Raw genomic sequence first — 25725 nt, 5'->3', positions numbered from 1 at the left:
ATATTTTACGAGCTTGAAATCCATGACTTAAAAATAAAAAAAATCGAAAAATATTTCCTAGATAATTGGTGGCTTTTATTAGTTTTAAAATTGATAATACCATAAAAATAAGATCTATTTTTTATAATTATTCCTATTTTCATTTTTCAAATTTTAAAAATGAGGAGGTCTCAATTTACTCTAGGTGTCTAAAGCTACTCCCAATCTTACCCATTTATTATTTTAAAATCCAAAGGCTAATATTCCTCTCTAACTTGCCTCACGTGATCTCACGATTCCCAATCCACTCACACTTCTTCACCCTCATCAGCTTTCCAAACTACAACTGATTCCAATTTCCGACGGACAGTGAAGCACGGGTACTTTGAAATTGGCTACGCACCCGCACCGGGTACGTACCGGGTACCGGTACTCCGTGGGTACGCCATGGGTACTTTGAAACCATGTGTTTTTTTTTTACAAGCTTTACCATGTGTTTGAATTGTTATTATATGCAAGATATATGAATATTGAGAGATTTGATATGTAATTAATAATATTATGTAACATAGATTATTTGATATCTATTTTTTTACTTCACTATATATATATTTATATATATTTTTAATATATATATTAACGTACCTATAACGTACCCGTACCTAGGATTTTCTAAAAATGCCGTACCTCGTACCCGGTACCGTACCCGTACCCGGTACCGCACCCGTACCTGTGCATCCTAGCCGACGGATCATTGCACCCGAAATTCCAATTCCTCTGTCATTTCATCTGGGTAGCTCAATAATCGAAGGAAATCGACGGTTTGGAACATCGACGAATTTTTCTGGCTTACGGCAACCTCCTCGATCTACTTCGCCGGCCGGTCATTGGCACTCGCTGCTACTTGCTTCTGTGTTTTCGGCGTTGGAAAGGTACCTTCGATTCCCTCACAATTTCGTTCTATTAGATTCTTCGGGAACACGGTGAGGTGATTCTCTCTGCTGGTGCGATTGGAAGCCCTCAGCTTCTTCTTCTTAGTGGGATTGGACCGAGATCTTACCTTTCTTCATGGGGGATTCCAGTGGCTTATCATCTTCCCTATGTTGGACAATCCTCGCAATGGAATCACTATTATGAATTATCCCTTCACTTCCACTGAAGTATTCTCTCATACAGGTGGTGGGCATAATAGATTCCGGTTCTTATATCAAAGCAACATCAAATGTGGTTCTTAGTATTTCTCTTAATAATATAGTAATTATTACTTATTACCATTCTTTCGATTATTTGTGGATTTCACTCATTTGAACAGTTTGTGGTAGGAACTTCAAAATTTCATCATACCTGTTCCTATTTGTTCTTGTTAGGTACCTTGAAATATGTATGATCTTGTTCACAACATTAGATCATATAGCTAGGGATATTGAATATGCCATAACAACTTATCTCAAATATGTATCGTCTCTAAATCCATCTCTACTTGGTTAAATATTATATATGAAGCAGATAACAGTGTAAGAAACTGTAATAAGTAGGGGTAGATTTGTAATGACATTTTCACATAATTGTTGATTAGATTTGATTCATACCTGAATAATGTCAAGTTGCCAGCAATCAAAGCATTCCCAAGTTATGTGCCGTAATGCTCTATATTTTTGTCCCTTCTATCTGTTGTGATTGTGGTATTTCTTGTGTTCTGGTATTGAACATTTGTGATGTGGGATATGACATTATGTGCTATCTCCTTCAATAACATGTATCAAAGCATTTTGCTAGAGTTCAATACAACTTTATTTTGCTTATCAAGTTCTTGAATGCATTACTCTAGATTTACTGTGCTGCACTTTTTGGATTTGAACTGTTTAACCCCCATTATTATGCTTTTATCATTGCAGATATGCAGTGCTTTGTTTCAGAACTGATTAACCCCCTATGTTATACGTTTTGTTTGGCCAGTGGTTGGTTAACCCCCTAAAAACAGGTATATGCAAGTGGTCGAAATTGTTAGTAAAGGAACTAGCTGCAGCAATTTGGACACGAGAAACCTGGTGGCAATGCTGGTATACTGCAGCAAGTGTTGAGGCAGTTCTAATTAAAAAAAGGTATCATTGCAGGGCTGCTACTTAAGATTCACTTTGCTGTGTGTTCGATTTCAAATAGAAGCTTGAAGTGTTTCAGAAGAACTGATTAACTCTGGAAGCAGCTCTAATTCTACCATGCTTTTCAGAAATGGGTGGTAAAGTAAATCCCACTTGAAGAACCGACAAGGAAAGAGTGGAAATCCCATGAAGACAACCAACTGACATTAAGAGACAATAAGAAAGATTATGTTTATGTACTTAGATGTGTGAAACAGTGCTGCCCTGTGAAAGCTAATGATAGCCAGACTTATGTATTTTGCAAGTATTTCATGAACAAATTGTATCCATTTTTTTTTGCATTGTATGAGATTCTTTTATTATTAATATTACACAACAACTATTTCTTTTAATTGTCATTTGACTGAATAAGTGTACAAGTTAATAGTGCTAAAAGAGCCAAAACTGCATTCTGTTGTTGTCATTTGACTCAAATGACTGATTTGACTAAACAAGTGTGCAAGTTAATAGTGCTATTAAAGAGCCAAAACTGCATTCTGTTGCTGTCATTTGACTGAACAAGTGTACAAGTTAATAGTGCTATAAAAGAGCCAAAACTGCATGTTTATTACCACATGCCAAAAGAAAAGTATCAAACTGACACACACCATACAGTCATAGTTTACCAGATAAGAAACGCAGTCTGCTATTCATGAAACTAAATACTCATTGCCAATTGCCATAATTCATAACATTGTAACATAGTCAAATGAGAATCACTTCTACCATAATCATAAAAAGAGATAACTAAATTCAAAAATATATCTTGTGTTTGTGATACATTGTAACTACTAAATATCCTAACGAAATGACTCCTAAAGCACTCCCACCGGTCAATTCCAATCCTCTTCAGTCTTGCAAAGACACAAATGCAATATTAGTTTGTTATGACAAATATAAATGACAACATAATTTTGTCAACAATGAGGCCATTCTAATTTTGATAACTTCTACCCCTTGTCTCTTACCGTGAGCAATCAGAGTTGGAAATTCCCACAGCAATCACCGATAGCAAGGAAATAAAAAATTGCAACGAAATAAAAAATACTAAGAACATAGTCAGGGGGGATGCGGCAGCAGAGAATTAGGATTCATCTCTTCCATTGCTCAACCCTAGACTGCTTCCCTGCAACGAAACAACGTTTTTTGCTTGACACTGTATTGTTCCTCCTCCTTGTTTTGTCAATCACGTGAGGCAAGTTATAGATAAAAGTTTTAATCTGTCATCACCATCCTTAATCTTCTTCTTTCATCTTAACCTAGAAATCTTCATTCTTCATCTTCTAAATCAACATAGGCCACCGCGCCTTCAGCCTTGAAGCACGCTGATCCCCGTCACCGAGAGCAGCGATGGCTATCGAAACTCTAGTTCTTGGTACTTTTCTTGTTTCACTGTATTGCTTATGTCTGTGTTGTGCAATGAGAGTGTCAGTGTTTGAATCTCAGTTTTTTGGGTGAATGTGTTGTTAGGTGCTGGTCAAGAGGTAGGGAAGAGTTGCGTGGTGGTGACCATCAACGGAAAGCGAATCATGTTCGATTGCGGAATGCACATGGGCCACTTGGACCACCGTCGATACCCTGATTTCTCTCTCATCTCTCAAGGCCATTACGACGCTGCACTCTCCTGCATCATCATCACTCACTTGTACTATCATCATCATCTTTTCATTTTTTTTTCAATTTTTTTTTTTGCATTAACATTTCCTTGTTGTTTGTGAAATTTTATATGGGAGGCAGTCACTTGGACCATGTTGGAGCATTGGCTTACTTCACCGAAGTTTGCGGGTATCGCGGTCCTATTTACATGACGGTACGTGTTTGATGAAATGCTTGCCTCAATAAGACATGTTTGTTGATGTTTGCTAAGTTCCAATAGAATTTTGACTTTTAAGATAGGAACAAAAAAATAGGCAAGCATGTTTTAGTTTTTGTTTGCTTTCTTGTTTGCACATGCATATAATCATGTTGTAATCATATTCACAAAACTACTGGCTGTTGTTGTACTGAGTATCGAGCGTTCCAATATGTAGTCCCTGGCGTATATTGCATATACTCATGTTCTGATTTTGTTTGCTTCTATGGGTGCTGTTCTGTTCAATGCTAACTGGTGAGGAAAGTAGGGTTTGATGAATATGTTGGAGCTTTGAAGCCAACGTGATTTGGCCTAAGGCTTTCTGATGGTGCTTTGAATGTTTAAGCTTATGTTCTTGGTTGTAATTTACAATGGTTAATTTAACTTGACTTTTATTTTAAGCAGTACCCAACTAAAGCTCTAGCTCCTTTGATGTTGGAAGACTATCGGAAGGTAATGGTTGATCGTCGGGGTGAGGAAGAGCTATTCACTTCAGAAAATATTGCAGAGTGCATGAAGAAAGGTAATTTAGTATGATACTCTTTGTCCACTAATGCTGGTGAGACAACTCTTGCTTTTGGTTTAGGCATGTCATTAGGAAGTGTTCCTTTTGGGTTTGAGAGACATTACTCGCATTAGAAATTGTAGATAGCTTGCAGTCTGGCACAGATAATTTTTTGCAAAAGTCTAGCGTGCATTGGATGGAAATAACTATGGGGGTGTCAAGGACCTCTACATACTGAGTTTTGAATTAGGACTCTACATGGTTGAGTTAATGATCATTCAATTGTTAGTACTGTTACCCAGTTCTGAATCGTGGCAGGTAATGTGTAATACCTAGGAACCATATCAGAACTGACATATTATTGACTATTTAAGAAAGCGAAAGGTAAGATGAAAAGAAGAGTAAATATGTATTTATGTTTGATGGAAATCAAAATGCATACGCTTTGGTGCGAATGATTACGAATGTTATTTGGTTCTCGAAAAAACTGGTCAAGCTTGTCGGTGGACTGCAAAAGTAAAGTTTCTGTAGTTGCTGACATAGTTGTTTAAGTTAGAATTGTATGCAGCTGTTGTGTCACAAGGATTTAAAGGGAGGATAAATATTCTTATCTGGTCCATAACTATGTCATATAAATTGTATTCTTTTTTTTGTTTTATTATAAATTGATAATGTTGCCCACAACAATTAATTACATTTTTGTGTGAATTTCAAACAATGCCTTCAATAAAAATATTCAGCCACGCTTATCAGTTGTCAGTATCAGTGATTTGGTGTGCTCTTTGGACCATTGAACACCGTAGGTTTCCATCCGAAATCACCATACCTCTGATATTAGCATACCTATTTCATATCTCTATTATAAATGTTTTAATTGATTTGATTCCCACAGTTATTGCTATAGATCTGAGGCAGACTGTGCAAGTAGATGAAGACCTGCAGATACGTGCATATTATGCAGGACATGTAAGGCTCCTCAGCTTCATTTCTGTAACCATATTTAATTTGCAGTAATAGATTTAACACCTTCCTTTTTGCTGAATTTTTCACCACTAAAGTTCTGGTATAACTTTTGTGAAATCTGAACTAAACATAAGATAATCGGTTATGAGATGAAACTGTCCGGTTCTCCATATGAAAGTCTGGATTAGTCAGGCTTTTCATGACTCTAGATGAATGTGTATCTAGTGTCTTTCACTCTTAGGGTTTTAAGAGTAGCATAGCTGGAAATTTTGGCAGGAGAGATCTGGGTTCTAAGATTAAAACTTATAGACTTAAGAGTCGTACAGTATCAACAGGTAATGATAGACTTAAGAGTCGTACAGTATCAACAGGTAATGTCCGGTGAAAAGTTGGACAAACTATGTGGGTCTATGGGAAGCAGTCTTGCATTGCATTTGTAAGAGTTTGATTTTAGGGTTGAGCCTCTGACCTTTAGTCATATAGCAATGATTCCAACTGTTGCACCAAAGTTCCCTATTACTCCCTCCGTTCCTAAATAACTGACACTATTTCTAGCTGAATTTTGTTCCTAATTATCCGCCACTTTACAAAGTTCAAGAGAACATTAATTATACTTTACCAATTGTACCCTTCATTTATTGGTGGTAGGAAATTTGAAAAGTTAGAATTAATAAGAGAGATAAAGAGTATAATAGGAAGTTAGATTGTAATTTTAATAAAACAAGAACATTAATTGCTATTTCTTAATACTTGTGCAACAACCTTAAAGTGTCAGTTATATAGGAACGGAGGGAGTAGTAATTAGTAATGCCTTACAAATGAAACTTTAACTTTACCAATGCAATATGTACTTGATAAGATAACCCCTCGATCAATGTTATGATTCCATTCTGTGAAATGGTTAACTATTTTCTTGGTCTCAGACATTATTATCTTTCTGATGGTGTCTCTTCTAGTTCCATCATGGAACTAAATCCTGATCTTACGGTTAAGGTTAAGCATCACCACAGAGCCTCTGAAGCTTTTAACTTTCTTTTTTCCACAAGAATGATATGTTTTAAGCATATCATACCTGATAACCAACCTCTGTATTGTTACTTCCATGTGAAGTGGAATTTCTTGTAACACAAATATCATTTTATTTCAGGATACCGTTGATAATTTTTTGTAATTAGGGTTACTTCCCGTATCATGTCTGTCATGAATAGATTTTTGTTCTTTCCACACCCTATTGTTTTAGTACTCTCATCTGATCATTCCTCCTATTATGAATTGTTAAGGTTATTGGAGCTGCAATGTTCTATGCAAAAGTTGGAGATGCAGAAATGGTTTATACAGGAGACTACAATATGACAGCAGATAGACACCTCGGAGCAGCTCAAATCGATAGATTACGGCTTGACCTTCTTATAACTGAGTAAGAACATCATTGACTGTTTATATGCATCTTAATATGATGTTGTTGATTTATAATGAGGGTGTTAAATGATCTTTTCTCACTTATTTATTATTTTTAGGGTATATTATTTGTATTAGTTTATACTCTATAATGATTTTAAATTTTTAGTATACTTGACTATTTATCTGCATATATTACTGTTAATCTCATATTGAGGGTACTGTTAGAAATGTGAACCATTACTCAGTCACCACCTAATAAGATGGGAATGGATCAGATTAACTGCAAAATGACAGTTATTTGTATAAAATAACTGATGCAGTTTTAGTTTAAAAGTATATTTAATAATAGGAAACTGCTTGTTAGCAGTTATTTGTAGAAAATAACTGATGTTTGTTCTGTTTTAGGGATATATATCTCTAGTTTTAGGGAGAACAGGGTTGTTGTTGTTAATAGATTGTGGACAGAGAACATTCTCTGTAGAAGAGACTTTAGTCTCTAGGACAGCAAGAAAATTGCTGTATGTATGTTATCTGTGTTCTGTTTAATACATATTTCTTCAGTTAATTTCTGGTATTCTATCATAATAGGCTAAGCTTTTGCGAAGCTGATCCTTGAATGTTATCAAATATATATGATACGACGGGATGAGCTGGTGGACCTGAGACCATTTCTTGTGATCCCTTAGGGCAATTCATTTCTGGGCTCAAATGCACTTCGCCGTCCTAATTTATTAATCTTTTTAAACCTTTTACACTAATTTATGTGATTAAGCATAGGGGTGTTAAACTGTCAATAGCTTTTGCATTCAATGGACATGTTTCCTCAAGAATGTCCATGGCATACATCATTTGGGAAATCAATTTTCCATCCTTCGATTGTGACACATCTGTTCCTATGAAGTAGTTTTCCATGATCTTTGTTGGTGACAGTGATGATAAGCATGTTGTTTTGCCTGGGATGTGCTATGGTGATCACTAGATTCACTGCCTATATTGACAATGTAGTTTACATACACAATGAAGTATTTGCACCCTTGGTTGAATGGCGATAGGTGTACCATGGTCAGTCTCACACTGTCATTCAAACTTGTTGAATCACAATGATAAATCTGCCAAACTAATCCGTAGGGGATTGCTTAAGGCCATATTGAGATTTATGACATCATGAGCAACAAACCAGGAGGTTGCTCGATATACTTCGGCGAGAAATATTCTTGACATCCCTATGCTTAATCACATAAAATACGTGATTGCTTAAGCCTCATGTCTTTAAATTGTATTCCTTGCACTGATGATTGCTTAAGCCTCATCTCTTTAAATTGTACTCCCTGTACTGATGATTGCTAATTGTACTCCCTGTACTGATGTCTTCAAATTAATATTCCTTTACTTGTCTCTTTCAGTCTTGAATCTTGGATTTTCGTGCCACTGATCACCTGCTATAATAAATATATGTTCTCCAAATATTCTACATCCCTGTACTGATGATTGCTAATATATTTGATGTGGATTTTGCAGCAACTGCCTACCTCAATTATATAATCTGATTGTTTGATATAGTCCATTACCTGTTTTGTTTATACAATCTTTATGTATGTTGACAGGGCGAAGTAACATTGATATGCAGTTTGAATTTTTTTTCCCCTATTGATGGTTTGATATAGTTTAAAATGCATGAAACCTATTATGCTCTCACTGCTTGTTGTTATGAGGTGGATTCTCTTGGAGACGTTTTTGCTTTGGTTCTGAAAATATTCCATTGCAGATCCACGTATGCGACTACAATACGTGATTCAAAATATGCTCGTGAGAGGGAATTCCTCAAAGCCGTATGTATTAAGCTTACTTTTTGAACTTACAAGCTAAAACTGTTTATTCAATGTGGTGTCATGTTTTCTTTTAGACATATATCTAAGTAAAAGCATTATTAATCTCACTTTCTCAGTCCCTTTTTTTAAGCAATCATTTCTTTGCTGTTTGGATTTTTCATTGTCATGCATTTTTGAAGTGGGCCTTTTGGTATTTTGGAAACTGTTACACTGGTATTAAAGTGCAGTAGATAGAATATTTATTGTAGAAACTCTTATTCTTCCTTGACCCACTATGGAACAAGGTTAATCAGTTTTGTACAATTGAGAGAGCAACTCGAGAGGCTCCTCAGACTCTCCTATAGTTCTGACTCACTAAACAACTACCCCTAATTTCCGTCTGGTACCAGTATACGTAGAAACTTCCCAAACTGTCCTATTCCTAATAACTAACCTCAATAACATAATAACTGCCTCTTAACCTCTTAGATGGACTCGTTTTTTATCCCAACCATTTCTCCTATGTTTTCTAACATAAGCTCTTTTAATTATAGGTTTGCTAACAGAAAATCCTTTTTTTGTACTCGGAGGGAGATTGGACCTCCGTTTGTTGATTAGTGGTTAAGAGAAAATATTTTTTGAACCAATTATGCCAAAAGCTTAAGCTGTTGGGTGAAGGCCACATGAATGGTTTTATATTATATTTCTGACACGCCCCTCACACAAGATCCCACTTGGGCTTGAAGCGACAATGCACAGACCCACCTACAATGTGCTGAAATTCAACTTTTTTTATTAGAATACTTGGGGGCGGCAAGGATCAAACTCTAGACCACTTAGTCATAGAGGCTCTGATACCATGTCAAGAACCAATTATCCCAAAAGCTTAAGCTGTTTAGTAAAAGCCACATGAATGGTTTTATATTATATTTTTAACAATTAGGTTTGGAGGTTTTCATTAAAGATAAGAAGGTGAGTCCCTTTAGGTTGAACATTGGTACGATATTAGGATTCTTAGTGTTTTAGACTTTTAGTACTTTTTTATTAGTAATTGTAGAGAGGTTACAATTAGGTTTTTTTTGGGTCTTAGCTCTTAATACTTACGACTAGGTTAAATGTTAGTAGAATCCCAAACAAAGTTCATCTCGGCCAAGCCCATATTCTCTTGATAACCTAACAAGAAATTTTACCAATAAAGAGCTTTGGTAGATAGTCAAGAAGTTTTGCTGTACCTTTTTGTCAATATATAATTTTTCTTGTTGTCCTCCCTACTCCCTTTATTTTTTGTTTTTGTTTTGGACGAATCAATATCTTCTATGCCATTGCCCTCATCTTTCCTTTTGTCTCTTGTAACACTTCATTTTTTTCTTTTTAAAGAATTGGTTCATATTTTTTTTTCTGTTTTGCTTGTACACTCTTTCTGCATGCAAGAATCAAGATTTATTTGCATGTGGCTTTCTCTGATGAGCTCTTAAGATATCCAAGTAGAAATTTATTTCCATGGATTCAATATTTATGACTGATAGCTTTAAAGATAAATATAGCGTATTTTATTCAATAAAATTTATTATCATTAACTTCTTTAGCACTGTTTGATCTTAATAAGGAGTCCTTGTGTTTATTCGGAAGAAAGCAGTATACTCTTGTGCTAGCTTGAATTAACCTGTTCTCCATTCAAATTATAAATTTCTTAGTTTTTTAAATGATCTGCTTATGTTTGTTTTACATTTGATCCGAGTGCACCCAATCTACAGTTCCTCTTATGTGACTAACCAAATTTCAAATTAACTGATTTAGGTTCATAAATGTGTTTCTGGTGGAGGAAAGGTGCTTATTCCAACATTTGCTCTCGGTAGAGCTCAGGTATTCTCATTGATGACATCCATCTCTTTGGTGGTAATTTATCTTTCTGTTTGCTATGGCTATTAACTGAAGTAAAAACAATAGTTGAACCTTTCTCAGCATAATGATTCAATGTTGTAGTTACGACTTACAATTTCAATAGTATATTATCAAAAAGACATTTTTCTTTAATCCACTTTGACCAATGTTGGATTAATAAACCATGAACCACTCACAATTCTGGTTCAGTGACCATTTTAATTATCAGCATTCAAAACATTAAGATGACATGGTTGTCTTGTATTTACCAAGTTATTATGATATGTAGGAATTATGCATTTTGTTGGATGACTACTGGGAGCGCATGAATTTGAAGGTTCCTATCTATTTCTCAGCAGGTTTGAATTAGCTAGTGTCCCTGTTTTAAAAGTTATACTCATTGTGTCAGATATGATTGCATGATTTTTGATTTGTCACATATTCTCAGATCATAAATTGATAAGGTTTTATTTATTTTGTATGAATAAAAAGGCTGCTTCAATGTTTAAATATAAATGAAAGAAGTGTAGGCCTTTTATGATAATAAAGGAACAAGAGAAAATCTGCATCTACATCTCTGAATTTTTCATTTTTATTATTTCTATTTGCTTAGAAGCAATGACATATATATTTTAGACTTGGACACAGCGAAAATGTAATGATCCCATTAAGGTGATGGATGATAACACACTTATGATTTCCATTGAAGTTAATTAAACAGTTCAAAGGTTCGCTGTCAAATCCTGAATCTTTCCGGTGCTGTTAGGTTTCAATCTGTACGAAGATCCAACAAAAGCATCTACCATTTTGGAGAGCTACTGTGTATATAAATGAAAGACCTTTCTTCTAGGACAAGCTTTCTGAATGATTTGTTATTCAATCTTATTTTAAAACAAAAACTCAGAATTTAAAATTGCAAATGTTAAACTCTCTAAGATATGTAACTGAATTTCATTATTGAAAAGCTAAAGATTACAATGAGTGATCTCAGTATTTATAGAGAATACAAGGCTTGCTAAGCAAGCTACCAACTCTAACAGAATCAGTTATGTGACAGCTGTAATGACAGCTCACATGACAGCTGTATTGACAGCTCATTCTAACAGAATGTAACTAACTCAAATATTAACTATACTACTAACAGTAACTAACTTCTTAATCAGAGTAATGTGTACTCTACTCTAATAGGCCCCCTCAAACTCAAGGTGGGTGAGAAATGGATTTCTCAATCACATTGAGTTTGTCACGAAGAGTTTCAAAACGAAGAGGTGAAAGAGCCTTTGTAAAGAGATCTGCCAGTTGATCAACTGAAGGAATGTGATGCACAAAAAGAGACTTGTTGAGAACTTTTTCCCTCACAAAGAAGATGTCAAGCTCCATGTGTTTAGTGCGGGTGTGTAGAACTGGATTATGGGTCAAAGCCACTGCACCCATGTTGTCACAAAAGATTGTAGGAGGAGAAAAAGGAATCTGCAACTCCTGCAAAAGTGACTGAACCCATAGCAGCTCAGCAGAGGTATTGGCTAGGCTTCTGTATTCTGCTTCAGTACTGGAACGAGCCACTAAGGTCTGCTTCTTGGAGCTCCAAGACACAAGATTAGGGCCAAAGAAAACACATGATCCTGATGTTGACCTTCTGTCATCAGGATCTGATGCCCAATCAGCATCACAAAAGGCCACTAGAGAAACAGGAGAATGAAGAGAACAAGGCTTAAGATGCAGCCCATGATGAAGAGTACCCTTAAGATACCTTAATATTCTCTTAACAGCCTTCCAATGATCTTCCAATGGCTGACTTAGAAATTGACAAACTTTGTTCACAGCAAAGCTTATCTCAGGTCTGGTTAAGGTGGCATATTGAAGTGCTCCTACAATGGATCTGTAAAGGGTAGGATCAGCAAAGTAATCTGCTCCATATTTGCTCAATTTGGCACCACCAACCATAGGAGTAGAAATGCCCTTTGCTTCTCCCATATCTGCTCTTTCAAGGAGATCAGTAATGTACTTTGTCTGGGTCAACAATAATGACCTGTCCTGAAGATGATGCACCTGAACACCAAGGAAATAATCTAGTAGTCCTAGCTGCTTCAAAGAGAACTCAGAATTGAGATTCTCAACCACTTTCTGCACAAGAGGCAAAGAGTTGCCTGTAATGATGATATCATCTACATAGACTAGGATGTAAATGCAGCAAGTTGCATTGTGGAAAGTGAACAAAGATGGGTCACATCTACTAGGTTTGAAGCCATACTTCACAAGAGCTGACTTTAACCTTTCAAACCAAGCTCTAGGGGCCTGTTTGAGGCCATAGAGAGCTTTGTTCAACTTGCAAACAAGAGTCTTATCCTCATTCTGAAATCCAGAAGGTTGTGTCATGTACACCTCCTCCTGAAGTGCACCATTGAGAAAGGCATTATTGACATCAAGCTGATGAATATGCCACTGTTTAGTGATTGCAAGAGAAAGAATGAGCCTAATAGTAACAGGTTTGACCACAGGGGAAAATGTCTCAGAATAATCAAAACCCTTCACTTGATGATAACCTTTGGCTACAAGCCTTGCTTTATATCTATTGATAGAACCATCTGCATTCTCCTTCACTCTAAACACCCATTTGCATCCTATTGGTGTCCGATCTTTGGGTAGAGGAACCAATGTCCAGGTATCATTAGCTAGTAATGCATTATACTCAGCCTTCATGGCTGCCAACCACTTAGGGTCTTTGAGTGCTTGCTTGGCTGTAGTAGGTTCTGCCTGAGTGAGGAGCAAGGTTGGATGCAATCTGGGCATGATTATGCCAGATTTTGCTCTTGTCTGCATAGGATGAATATTGCCCACTGGAGGTGAAGGCCCAACAGGAGAAGAGGGAGCTGAAGCTGTGCCTGAGGCTGCAGGAGAAGCTTGGACTTGCTCTTGTGCAGAAACCTGAGCCAGAGAGACAGGTCCTGAAGACAAATCAGAGTCTGAATTGGAGGTTGTAGGCTGAGCAGCAACTGGAACTGGAACAATAGGTATTGTTGAAAGAATGCCACTATCTGGGAGGTTAGAGTCAGTGGAGGTAAACATGGCAGGATAAGGAAACTTTACTTCATCAAAAATCACATCTCGAGAGATAAAAATTCTGCCATCACTGTCCATGCATTTGTACCCTTGATGAGAGGAAGAATATCCAATAAACACACATTCCTTAGACCTCAAGGAGAGCTTGTTGTGAGTGTAAGGTCTTAAATGAGGGTAGCAGGCACAGCCAAACACTTTGAGAATCTTATAATCAGGGAGAGTCTTAAACAACTTAGAATAAGGACTCTCATTGCCCAAAACCACAGTAGGAAGCCTATTAATTAGAAAAACAGCAGCCAAGAAAGCATGATCCCAGTATTGGGATGGCATGTTAGCATAAGCCAGCAAAGATAAACCAGTTTCGATGATATGTCTATGCTTCCTTTCAACACTACCATTTTGATGGTGTGTGTAGGGGCAAGTGAGCCTATGGACAATGCCAAGTTTGGTAAAATGAGGGGTAAGAGGTTTGAACTCAGTACCATTATCTGTTTGGACAGATTTCAGTTTCAAGCTAAACTTTAATTCAACCATGGCTTGAAACTGAAGAAAAACAGAATAGGTTTCAGATTTTTATCTTAGGGGAAAAATCCAAGTGAACCTAGAATAAGCATCTACACAAGTCAAAAAATAAGAATATCCACATGAAGAAACAGTAGAGGCAGGACCCCATAGATCAGCAAAGACAAGTTCTAGAGGTGCAGTATAAACAGTATGAGAGGAAGAAGAAGGTAATTTGTGAGACTTTGCCAAACAACAAGCTGAACATACTGAAAACTTTGCTTTATTAGGTACTGGTATCTTACAAACAGTTAAAGCAGAATGCAAAGCCTCATGATGAGGATGACCTAGCCTATTGTGCCACAAGGCATAAGAAGTAGTAGTTACATCAGAGGTAGGACTAGGTACATTAGAAATAGGTAAAGAAGCAGTATTAACAGAGGAAACAGCAACTGGAATTGGAACTGAGGAAGCTTTAACAGAACTGGCTGGAGGAAAAGTTGGAGTATGCATCCCCTCAAAGATGTATAGACCATCTGGACCAACAGTACCCTTGAGTAGAACTCTAGAAGTTTCCTGAGATTTCACAACACAATAGGATGAGTGAAACTCAAAATAGACATTATTATCCTTTGCAAATTTACTAACACTGACTAGATTCTTTGTGATATTAGGAACTAAAAGAAGATCACTAAGAGTGAGTGTAGTATTTTTGTGATAAGGAGAAGGAAAAGAAGCTGAACCAATAGAGTGGATTGGCAAACCTTGTCCATTCCCCATTAGAATGTGATCAGTACCAGTGAGAGAGACACTATCAGAAATCACAGATGCATCATTGGTAACATGATGTGTTGCTCCAGAGTCAGGAAACCAGGAGCTGAGATTTGCTGCAGCAGGAGAAGTAGTAGGACCAGTAAGCATAGCCTGTGGAGCTCTGGCTGGAGGATTTGCAGGCCTAGGATTGCCACCAGGAAATTGCGCAGGTGTAGGATGCCACTGTGCACCACCATAAGGGGAATGGCCAAAGGACTGAGCAAAGTTGCTCATGTTCATGCCTGAATTCTGAGGATACTGGCCTAACATCATGCCAGGAAGATGTCCAAACTGAGAATTACCAAACTGAGTAGGATTTCCAAATTGTGGAACACCATAGAAAGGTGAGAATCCAAAGTGTGGGAGCATTTGTGGATGCATAGGCATAGGCAAGCCATAACCAGAAGATTGCATACCAAACGAGCCACTGGATCCTGATGAACCACGATGATAACAGATGCTAGCATCATGTCCATACTTGTAACAGATCTGGCATTGAACACCACTACGATTACCGTTTCTTCCACCACGAGAGTTACGACCACCAGATCTACCACCATAACCACCGCGAGAACGAGAATCATCATATCCACCACGATTATCATAAGATCGATCATCGTAAGAGTTGTTGACAGCACTAGAAGCATAGTTAGCTTCTGAGGATGCAGTCGACTGTGTAGAGACAGTCGACGATGGTGTCGGCGCTGGCGATGGCGGCGCTGGAGGCGTTGGCGGTGGCGCAGCCTGAGCGAGAAGCGCTGACGGAGGATTTGCACTCATCTGACGAGTGCGAGAACGCTCAAGGCGCGCTTCATGCGCGATAACCATGGATTCAACATGCGAGATCGAGCAGCGATCATCGCGATTGTAGATTACAGTCAAGAGATGACTGTAATCCTCAGGAAGACCGTCGAAAATAGCCTCAAGGTGCTCGCGATAGGTAACTGGATCTCCGATGGAGACAAGCGCGTTCACAATGGACTTGATTCTCTTGAGAAACTCCGATGAAGTCTTCGAGCCCTTGGTTATCGATCGCAACTCGGAACGTAGTTGCGTGGATTGAGCAAGCGATTGTGCTTGGAAGAAGTCGAGCACTGCTTCCCAAATCTGCCAAGACTGAGTGCAGTTGACCACGGTTGGAAGCACTGATGGAGAAAGAGACGAGAGAAGCCATATAAACAGTGCAGAATCTTGTTGTTCCCAGATCTGATATGCAGGATTTTCCACTGCATTCACGCGATCATCCTCACTGAGCCAGCGAGGTGGAATCTCTGGATGAGCAAGAAAGCTCTGCAACCTGTGCGTGCGCACGATGCCTTCAACGTGCTGCTTCCATGAAAGGAAGTTAGAATCATCAAGCTTCAGGATAAGCTTGTGAACTAGAGAAGTAGAACTCAGTTGCGGTTGAGCAACCGCAAGCGGAACTGGAGTTGCAGGTGCAGAAGCGTCATCAGCCATGGCGATGATGAAGAAGAAGAGGAAAAAGCGAGAAAAATCAGAGAGAAAGATCCCAAGGATCGTTCAGCGCTCTTGATACCATGTTAAACTCTCTAAGATATGTAACTGAATTTCATTATTGAAAAGCTAAAGATTACAATGAGTGATCTCAGTATTTATAGAGAATACAAGGCTTGCTAAGCAAGCTACCAACTCTAACAGAATCAGTTATGTGACAGCTGTAATGACAGCTCACATGACAGCTGTATTGACAGCTCATTCTAACAGAATGTAACTAACTCAAATATTAACTATACTACTAACAGTAACTAACTTCTTAATCAGAGTAATGTGTACTCTACTCTAATAGCAAATTTCGGAATTTGTCTTTTTGTTGGTTATATTGTCAGAATAAAAATAAAACATCTTAGAGGGAGAGAATGATGCATAATGGATTAGGATAGTTTATGTTAGTCTGTGGTTGATTGTTTTAACTTCTATGCATCAATCTCTCCCTCTGAACACATATTTTATTAGATATCTAATACATGATTTTATTAATTTATAAATACACAGTACGATGTAATTTCTAGAGTTTGGAAGGTCAGTACACAGTTCGATACCAAGTCCTAAAGACACCAGAAGCTTATTTCTAGTTATTAATAGTTCTGATTGAACTATTAATATACAATAGATGAAACAAGTATTAAACAATTACATATACAACCATTATTTTTCTGTGGTATATAATAGAAACCAAGATGGGGAGAAAAAAAGGAAATAAAACAAATTGAATATCTTTATTAAAAAAAATGATCAAATTGATTTATGCTGCAAACTTACATGGTGCCAACCTTGTCATAAATAGTATCTGAATTACTTATATGTTCACAGAATCTAAAAATTTTGTAATTTATAATGAGAAGTTTCATTTATTTTTCAGCCTTCCTTTTCATTTCCATGATAGACCAAAGTAATATCGTTTTTTCAATTATCTCAAACAGATTAGTTAGGTAAGATATAAGGACTAGGGATTATGTATTATGAGCATGATATAGGAGTAAATGATGTGTTATTCATAATTGGAAGCATCATTAGCCATAATTTGTGTCTGAAATAATTTTCCTTATCCTGTGCAAAATAGTCTGATTGATTGATTAATACAATTCAGCTTAGCTATGAGTTCCTAAGTGCTCTCTCTTACCATTTGTTGGTATTCGTGCTTCATATTGATAATAAGTATTAACTACTTGAATATGTTTTTTTTTGCAGGTTTAACTATTCAAGCTAATATGTATTACAAGATGCTTATTAGTTGGACAAGCCAGAAGATTAAAGATACATACTCTACACATAATGCATTTGATTTTAAGAATGGTAATTTTATATTATTATATCTTAGTTCTGAGAAATTTCAAAATTTCATTTTGTATTTACAGATCTGTGCATGCAGTCCAGTTTTTCTTTTAAAAAATTGCAATAACTGCATAATGCTGTGATACACACCGTGAGCTCTGTTATTAAGTCAAAAAGGTTTGCCAGTTCATGTTCAGACCCCTTGACATGAACTAGACAGTTGTCAGGCAGATCCTATGCTATTTACAAGGAACTCTTACTGCCGGCGTACTTATTCGGCTTGCTGTAGCTTCTTCCCTTCTTCCTATATTTATTGTGATGTCGATTAGGCATCATACCCAAACGAAGTTCAACCTCAGGTGGCTATCTTCCTTGGTCCGAACTTGATCTCTTGGTGGTCAAGGAAACAATAGGTTACAATTCCATTTTGCATGCTAGAACCAAACACATCCTCCAAGTTGCTGATGCCACCTCGAAGTTGCTAATGCTCTCACTAAGCCTGTATCCACCACCCGCATCAATGATCTAACAGCCAAGCTGAACGTGCGTGACACTGCCCCTTGTCAACCCACTTGAGATTGAGGGGGGGTATTTCAGTGTATGGTACTTGAGGAGTACACCATAGCTATTCTACTGTCAGTTGCAAGGTAGACAGAAACACACTTTAAAGCGCTAAAGCGCGCATTAAGGGCACCCACGCTTCAAGCGGGATTCAGGCTAAAACATGCTAAAGCGCGGCGAAAGCGTGCAGAAGCGCGATTTTGAAGCTTCTGCCGCTTTCAGGGAGATCCAGATAGGGGTGTCCATCGGGCGGGTACGGACGGATTCGGTCCAATTTTACCCCACCCGATGAAAACCAACAACACTAAATTCTGGACCGATCTCGACCGCGTAAGCACACGGGTTTGTCGGGTTTCGGGTGAAGCAGTGAAGCGGGCGAGTCGGGTGGGTTTGGTCGGATGCGATGTACAAGTGGCCAGCAACAAAAAGAACAGAGAACCAAACCAAGCAAAGAAGAAAAAAGGAAGAGCTCTGTCAAAGATCCTGCTCGAGCATGAAGACGAGTGTGCGGGGACGTTAAATCGAGGAAGAACTTCGACGAACTATGAGTAAAGCTCCCTGCGGAGCCTCCTTATGAGGGAGATTGAGAAATGGCCTTCTGGTTTTTTTAATTTTGTGCTTTAATTGTGAGAGAAGTGAGAAAGAAGCTCTTGACATTCAGCTTCACTTGCTGCAACATTTAATTCTTGGATTTTTGTTTTGCTTTCCCTTTCAAATTTAATAATAAACAATATGTTAAAAGTGATAACTGAGGCATTGTTACTGATGGGACAATAGTACAATACATAGCGGGGAAGTAAGAATAGCTAGACGCTAGGCTGACACTATTAAATTATTACTAGTAGTTCTATACACACAAGTTTGGATTTCGTACTATTAAAATATTACTAGTAGCCTGACACAAGTGGGAAAGTTCAACTATTCATGTACATGTGTGTGACGGTCGGTTCGGTTTTCAACGGTAGAAATTTTTGTCACCCGTTTTCGACCGTCTAATCCGTTTGAAACTGACTTTATAAAACCCGACAACCCGACAACCCGTTCAAACTCGACCGTTTCAGTTTTATTTCAAACGGTTTGGTCGGTTTCGGGCGGGTCCGGATCCCATGGACAGCCCTAGATCCAGAAATCCTCTTTTTGACCCGTTTCTGACTTGGTTACCCAAAATAGGGGCTTCACCCCAAACAACACTATTCTCAGTTTCTCACTCAAAAACCTTCTCTCTCACGACTCTCTCTCTCTCTCTCTCTCTCTCTCTCTGTCTGTCTCTCTCTATCTCTCTATTGCGCAGCCGCCAGCGACTAAGAATTATAAGTTATGGTACTTTATGATTTACGTACGACATTCCTAAGAATTTTTGTTAGTTATACCATTTATAAGTATTTATAAGTGTAAATATATACATAAATGTTAAAGCGTACGCTTTAGGTTACACTTTAGTGCTTTACCCTTTAGGACCCTCTATGCTTTATTGCTAAAGCTATAGCTTTTGACTACCTTGGTCATTTGTATAAGATCCTACCTTAGTCAGTTATTGGTTTGTTCTGTTACAGATTAGTTTGGCAGGTTAGAAGTTAGGCAGCTCTACAACTTTCCCAATTGTTAACACACTATATAGTCTCTCTCTCTCTCTCTCTCTCTCTCTCTCTCTCTCTCTCTCTCTCTCTCTGTCTCTCTCTGTCTCTCTTATAACTGATGAGATTGGTATTACACAAATTTACTTCTCAAACTTTCTCTACTTCTAATAATCTTTAATGAAACATCTATTGAGGTTTCCAAGTCAACAGTGAAAATGATAGGTTCAGAAATAGAAAGAGAGAAAGAAGAAGAGGAAACAGAGAAGAGAAAAATCAGAGGGACTAACATCATATCATTCATCAACAACCATCTCCAGAGCCTTAGCTTGCTTATATACACAAACAACTTCTAACCGACTCATTTACCAAATACACGTGCATGAGATCCCTCCGCTCAAAATCTTCCTTGTCCTCAAGGGAACCCAGAAGAATCAAAATTGGAAAGTTTTCTGCAATTGTTACAGGGTTTTTCTTCATTGAACCAGACCCACAGTAGGCCCGATGTCATTGTTGTTCCAACGCTTTCCATGCTCTGCTATCGTAAGGATGAAGTCCGGTGGCTTGGCCAATGGTAGGCTGGCCATGACCGGCTTGCAAGAATCACCGGTCAAGTAGCACAGATCACCGCTGCAAAGGAACAAATCCGGCTGTTTTCGTGGTGGCCTTCTTGCACCAATGAACCCTAAATCACCAATTTGGGGCAGAACAAACTCTGCCAATTTGTGGCCAAACGAATCCGTCGAACCCTAAATCACGAATTTGGGGGAGAATCCTCGAATCGTTCTGGATCCCTGTTGAGAAGCCCCACTTTTACTAGAGATATGGCAAAGATAACCCTTATATATGGGAAGACAATCCTCACCTCATGAGCTAGCTTTTGGGTTGAGTTAGCCTCCCAAATTCTAATATGATATCAGATCTTATCCTAGATCTGTAAAGTGAAGACCACGTGTATATGGGCCACCTACAGATGTTATTACTGCATATTCCACGCTCCAGATGTCCATCCCTGGGTGTGAGGGGGTGTGTTGAGAAGTCCCACATTGACTAGAGATATGACCAAGATAACCCTTATATATGGGAAGACAGTCCTCACATCTTGAGCTAGCTTTTGGGCTGAGTTAGGCCCCCCAAATTCTAATAATCCCCATCGACGAACCAATCTTCAGCTTCTAGACGATCGTCCCTGTTTCAATGATCTCCACCAATGACGAACCGATCTTCTGCTTCTCGAAGATGATGGTTTCGTTCTTTGCCTTTACTGTCTTCATGCTCTCTGCCTCCGCGGCAGCCGCCGTTGCTCCTCAACTGTGGCTTCCATTGCCTGCTCGTTTCGCTTCGGCTGCGACCTCCGCTACGATGAACTCAAAGAAACGATGCAGCACTTCTCTAAATCTTTCCTTGGTATCTGTCAAATATTCCATTTGGCATTTCCTGGTTATCTGAGCACCTAGATTGTTGCTTTGATACCAATGATAGGTTCAGAAATAGAAAGAGAGAAAGAAGAAGAGGAAGAAAGAGGAGAGAAATCAGAGAGACTAACATTGTATTATTCATCAACATACCATCTACAAAGCCTTAGCTTGCTTACATAGACAAACCATCCCTAGCCGTTCATTTACCCAATACCATCAAAATGAATACGTCAATTTGGGGCCAAACGAATCCGCTGAGCCCTAAATAACAAATTCCGGGCATAATCCTCGAATCGTTCTGGATCTCCATCGTGAACCCCATCGACAAACCAATCTTCAGCTTCTGGATGAAGATTATCATTCGTGTTTCCATGATCTCTACCATTGACGAACCGATCTGCAGTTTCTCGAAGACGATGTTTTCGTCCTTCTCCTTCACCGTCTTCGTGTGCTCCGCTCCGATCAACTCAAAGAAACGTCGCATCGCTTATGTGAAATCTTCCATTTGGCCACAACACCTAGATCGATGCTCAAATACTAATGCTATGGTTCAAAAATAGAAAGAGTGAAAGAAGAAGAAGAAACAAAGAGAGAAGAGAGAAATCAGAGGGACTGACATCATTTCATTCATCAACATACCATCTACAGAACCCTAGCTTGCTCATATAGACAAACAACCCCTAACCGACTCATTTAGCCAATACATGTGCATCAGAAAAATTTGATGGGAAAAAAACTAGAGGGCCTAATTGAGTATTATTAGAGAATACCAAGTGGAGACTCAAAGAAGTCCCACATTGGCTAGATTAGCTAGTGTACAAGTGTATATATAATAAAGAACACACACCCATTGCTTTAAGCCTAAGGTTTTGTTGTGTGGTTCTAACTTAGGATTTCTAACATGGTATCAGTCAGGTCTGATCCAAGCCATGGGTGTGTGTTCTTTATTATATATACACTTGTACACTAATGACCTTCCGCTTCAAAAAAAAAATGTAAAAAAAAAAAGAGAAAAAAAAAGTAAAAAAAAATTCCAAAAAAAGAAAGATGCATATACAGTTCAAGGCCTAATGACCTTCCGCTGAGCTCAAGCCCAAGACAATGCAAGCCGTAAGGCCTCTGAGACTCGGACAAACGGGTACAAGCCCAGACAAGAAGAAGAAGAAAAATGGAGTCCCACTTGGAGTATTATGTGAAAATATGTGAAATTGTTCTTTGTATTAATATTACTGTTTAAAGAAAAAACGTAATCAAATCTAGTCATATTGAAAATTTCATATGCTTTTAATAAAAGTTGAGGTTGGAGGTATAATTTATTGCATGGATTTGTGTCATCTGATAAGTTTCATGTCTCGCTCATTTGTTTTGAATGTTGCAGTTCACCATTTTGAAAGGTCTATGATAAATGCTCCTGGTCCTTGTGTTCTCTTTGCCACTCCTGGGATGATAAGTGGTGGATTTTCACTTGAAGTTTTTAAGCACTGGGCACCGTCAGAAAATAACCTTATTACTTTGCCTGGGTACATTCTTATTTATTCTCACTTTCTTTCTTTTCGCAGTAGGCATTAGATAAGAACATAAGTGAAATGTAGATAAATTTCTCCTACATCTAGGTTATCGCAATGAAATATATGTATATCAAACTTCTCCAAATGCACTCACATGTACCTTTTTTTATTAAATCTTAATGAATTTGGCAAACTATTTTTCCCTTGGATAAAGTTTGGGATTAACATGAGATTGCAGTCATTGGAGCCGGGTAGTGGCTGCATACAAGTTTGTATTTGATATGCTAGCTGATTAGGAACTTACTGAGCCACCTTTTGTGAAAGGACAGAAGATTTAAGATGCACTTAAATTTTTATAGATATGTATAGGTTTGAGATTGCTTTTTTTAATCATGGGAATGATCATATACTTGTTTTCGATAAGTTACAGATTTTAGTTTCATGCTTTTTCCTTATATCGCACACAGCAGGCGCACTGCATGAATCATACGTCATGGCTATCTGTTATTTGATTCTTTTGAAAAATTGAAACCTTAAAAGCTTTAGGTGACTTTTACACTTGGTAGCCTTAAATATAACTTTATCTGTTGTGATATATTTGTCCCATTTTGGTAGAATAACTATTGAGTGGGTTTCCTGGTTTTTAAGTTGTAAATGAAGAGTATAGTGGTCATTTCTGTTCAGATACCATCTTCACTTTCACCAAAATACCTAATCGATTCTCAAATGAAAGGTTGAAGGGAACCAGCTAAGAATAAGAAAGAAACTGATATTGTTCAAAGATAGAACACTACAACAATGCTGAAAAATGCTAGCATCACTCTCTTTCCAACACCCCCTTCAACACTCTTATTGATTGATCAAAATTCAAGTGGGGCTCACTAAAAATATGGGACCCACATGAATTTCACCGGGTATATCCATCTTATTTAGCTATACATGCAGATCAATTGCTTATTCATTCCTATGATATACTTTGTAGGTATTGTGTAGCTGGGACAGTAGGACATAGATTAATGTCAGGTAAGGCCACCAAAGTTGATGTGGATCCTGATACACAAATAGACGTGCGTTGCCAGGTACATTTTATCTCCTACCCATTTATTTACAGTGGGGGTACATCTCCTGTGCAGGCAATTCATTACTTTTATGATCTTCAGCATAGATGTTCCACCTTGGTAAAAAAAAAAAGGTTAAAAGTATATACAAGTAATTAAATTTGCTCAGTGATTAAAAGTTAAAACAATGTAATAAGTGTGTTAAAAGCATGACAGAAATACCTCTTCGCTTTCCCATATTATATTAGTCTAAACATTTTAGTATTCTATTTTCTTGAGTTTGACGTAAAGAGTTTGCATCTTACATGACCTGAGATCAAAGTATTCTCTGAAACTATATTTCGGCTGCTCTGTCTTTGTTGGGTAAACAAAATCTATCGTCCTGTGCATAAGTTGACCTAGCGGGTGAGTTCTTATTTTCGAGAAGTTCATGCTTCACTTCAACTAATAAAATTCTGTGTCACCTACTAAAGTTCCTCCAATGATCATGAGATTGATTAAAAAATTTATATACTTTAGAATAAGAGCCCGATACATTGTTCTACTATTGAAATGGTATTCAATGTTTTTCTAGTCTTGAAATGCTTTAACCCCAAAAGAAAAGAGCTAATAATTAAAAGTACATATATATAAATTTTAAATTGAACAGTGTACTGTACAAATTTGCATGGAAGGTAATTGAGTCAGTTCAATTTTAGTTTCTACAATAATTTTAACTGTTGTCTTAAATTGACAGATTCATCAATTGGCTTTTAGTCCTCACACAGATTCTAAAGGAATAATGGATCTTGTAAAATTTCTCTCCCCAAAACATGTTATATTAGTGCATGGTGAGAAGCCTAAAATGGCTTTGCTTAAAGAGAAAATTCATTCTGAGTTGGGGATTCCGTGTCATGATCCTGCAAATCATGAAACCATATGCATTTCCTCCACTCCCTACGTAAAGACAGAAGCCTCTGGCACTTTCATTCAAAACTGCTTGAACCCGAACTTCAAATTCCAGAAATGCAGTTCAGTGGACGAATGTGACTCTACTTTGACAGAAAAAAACTTAATGCCTGAACTTCAAGTTAAAAACTGCTTGAATCCGAACTTCAAGTTCCAGAAATGCAGTTCAGTGGATGAATGTGACTCTACTTTGACAGAAAAAAACCTAATGCCTGAACTTCAAGTTAAAGATGAAAGAGTAGCAGAAGGAGTTCTGGTTATGGAGAAAACAAAAAAGGCAAAGATTGTTCACCAGGATGAACTTCTGCTCATGTTAGGTGAAAAGAAGCAAGGGGTTTAGTTTGCATATGGCTGTCCTTTACATATTGATCGCTCAATGGAAAGCTTAAGTTAACAAGTGCTCTTGGCCTCAATTCTTGCATTTGACTTTTTTGGTGACTATCCGCGAAAGAATCTTTTTGGTGAAGGTCACACTCGATATCTTAGAGAAATCTGTAAATGCAATCATTTTATGCATCTCTCCTCTGCATAATTATTGTCCTTGTAGGATTGAGGACAGGCATAACCATAGATCATAGCAGTGTATTTCTGCTTCATTTGGTCAGCAGTTAGAAAAAAAAAGACTTGTCAGGGAACAAATTTCAGCAGTATCAATGGGTATGAGTGAATCAGTAAAACAAATATAGAAAGTGAAACAGTTTAAACATAACAGCTAGAGTTGGGGTCATTCTTTTTGTTGGGCGATTGATGGGAATGGATTCCAATAGATGGAGACATCGTACAAGGTTCAGGTACTATGGGCTCAAAATGTAGCAGAAATGAGATTCTGGTGTTTATTTTACCCCTTACTTTGCTGTAGTTATTTTAGGTTATGTTAGTAAAGAATTATTGGTAGGTATCATTTAATTATTTCAGTTTGGATTTATGTTTCATTTTTTTATTTTGAAAATTGCCCTTTGTATAA

The 25725-nt window shown here is 37.7% G+C and overlaps 1 protein-coding gene and 1 long non-coding RNA gene across 3 annotated transcripts; both read left to right on the top strand.

Annotated features, from left to right (window-relative positions):
* The first annotated feature begins 301 nt into the window (after window positions 1-301).
* On the top strand, window positions 302-2470 carry LOC130720418 (uncharacterized). Of its 2 annotated transcripts, none has more exons than XR_009013051.1 (2): window positions 302-1155; window positions 1936-2470. It is a non-coding gene; the product is annotated as an uncharacterized LOC130720418 (long non-coding RNA). The 2 variants fall into 2 exon arrangements; XR_009013050.1 differs by having other exon boundaries at window positions 1875-2470.
* A 567-nt stretch (window positions 2471-3037) lies between these two features.
* On the top strand, window positions 3038-25725 carry LOC130718559 (cleavage and polyadenylation specificity factor subunit 3-II-like). The gene is made up of 13 exons (XM_057569166.1): window positions 3038-3492; window positions 3588-3762; window positions 3855-3927; window positions 4375-4492; window positions 5367-5440; window positions 6718-6854; window positions 8604-8667; window positions 10444-10509; window positions 10817-10886; window positions 17611-17715; window positions 22626-22767; window positions 23738-23834; window positions 24550-25725. Exons 1-13 carry the CDS (start codon window positions 3468-3470, stop codon window positions 25099-25101), a joined length of 1698 nt encoding a protein of 565 aa, XP_057425149.1. The 5' UTR covers window positions 3038-3467; the 3' UTR covers window positions 25102-25725.

The sequence above is a fragment of the Lotus japonicus genome, chromosome 5 (genome assembly GCF_012489685.1).
Source record: "Lotus japonicus ecotype B-129 chromosome 5, LjGifu_v1.2".
NCBI classification, from domain to species: Eukaryota; Viridiplantae; Streptophyta; class Magnoliopsida; order Fabales; family Fabaceae; genus Lotus; species Lotus japonicus.
Note: the sequence above shows the minus strand (reverse complement) of the source record. Positions and strands in the feature narration are given on the sequence as shown.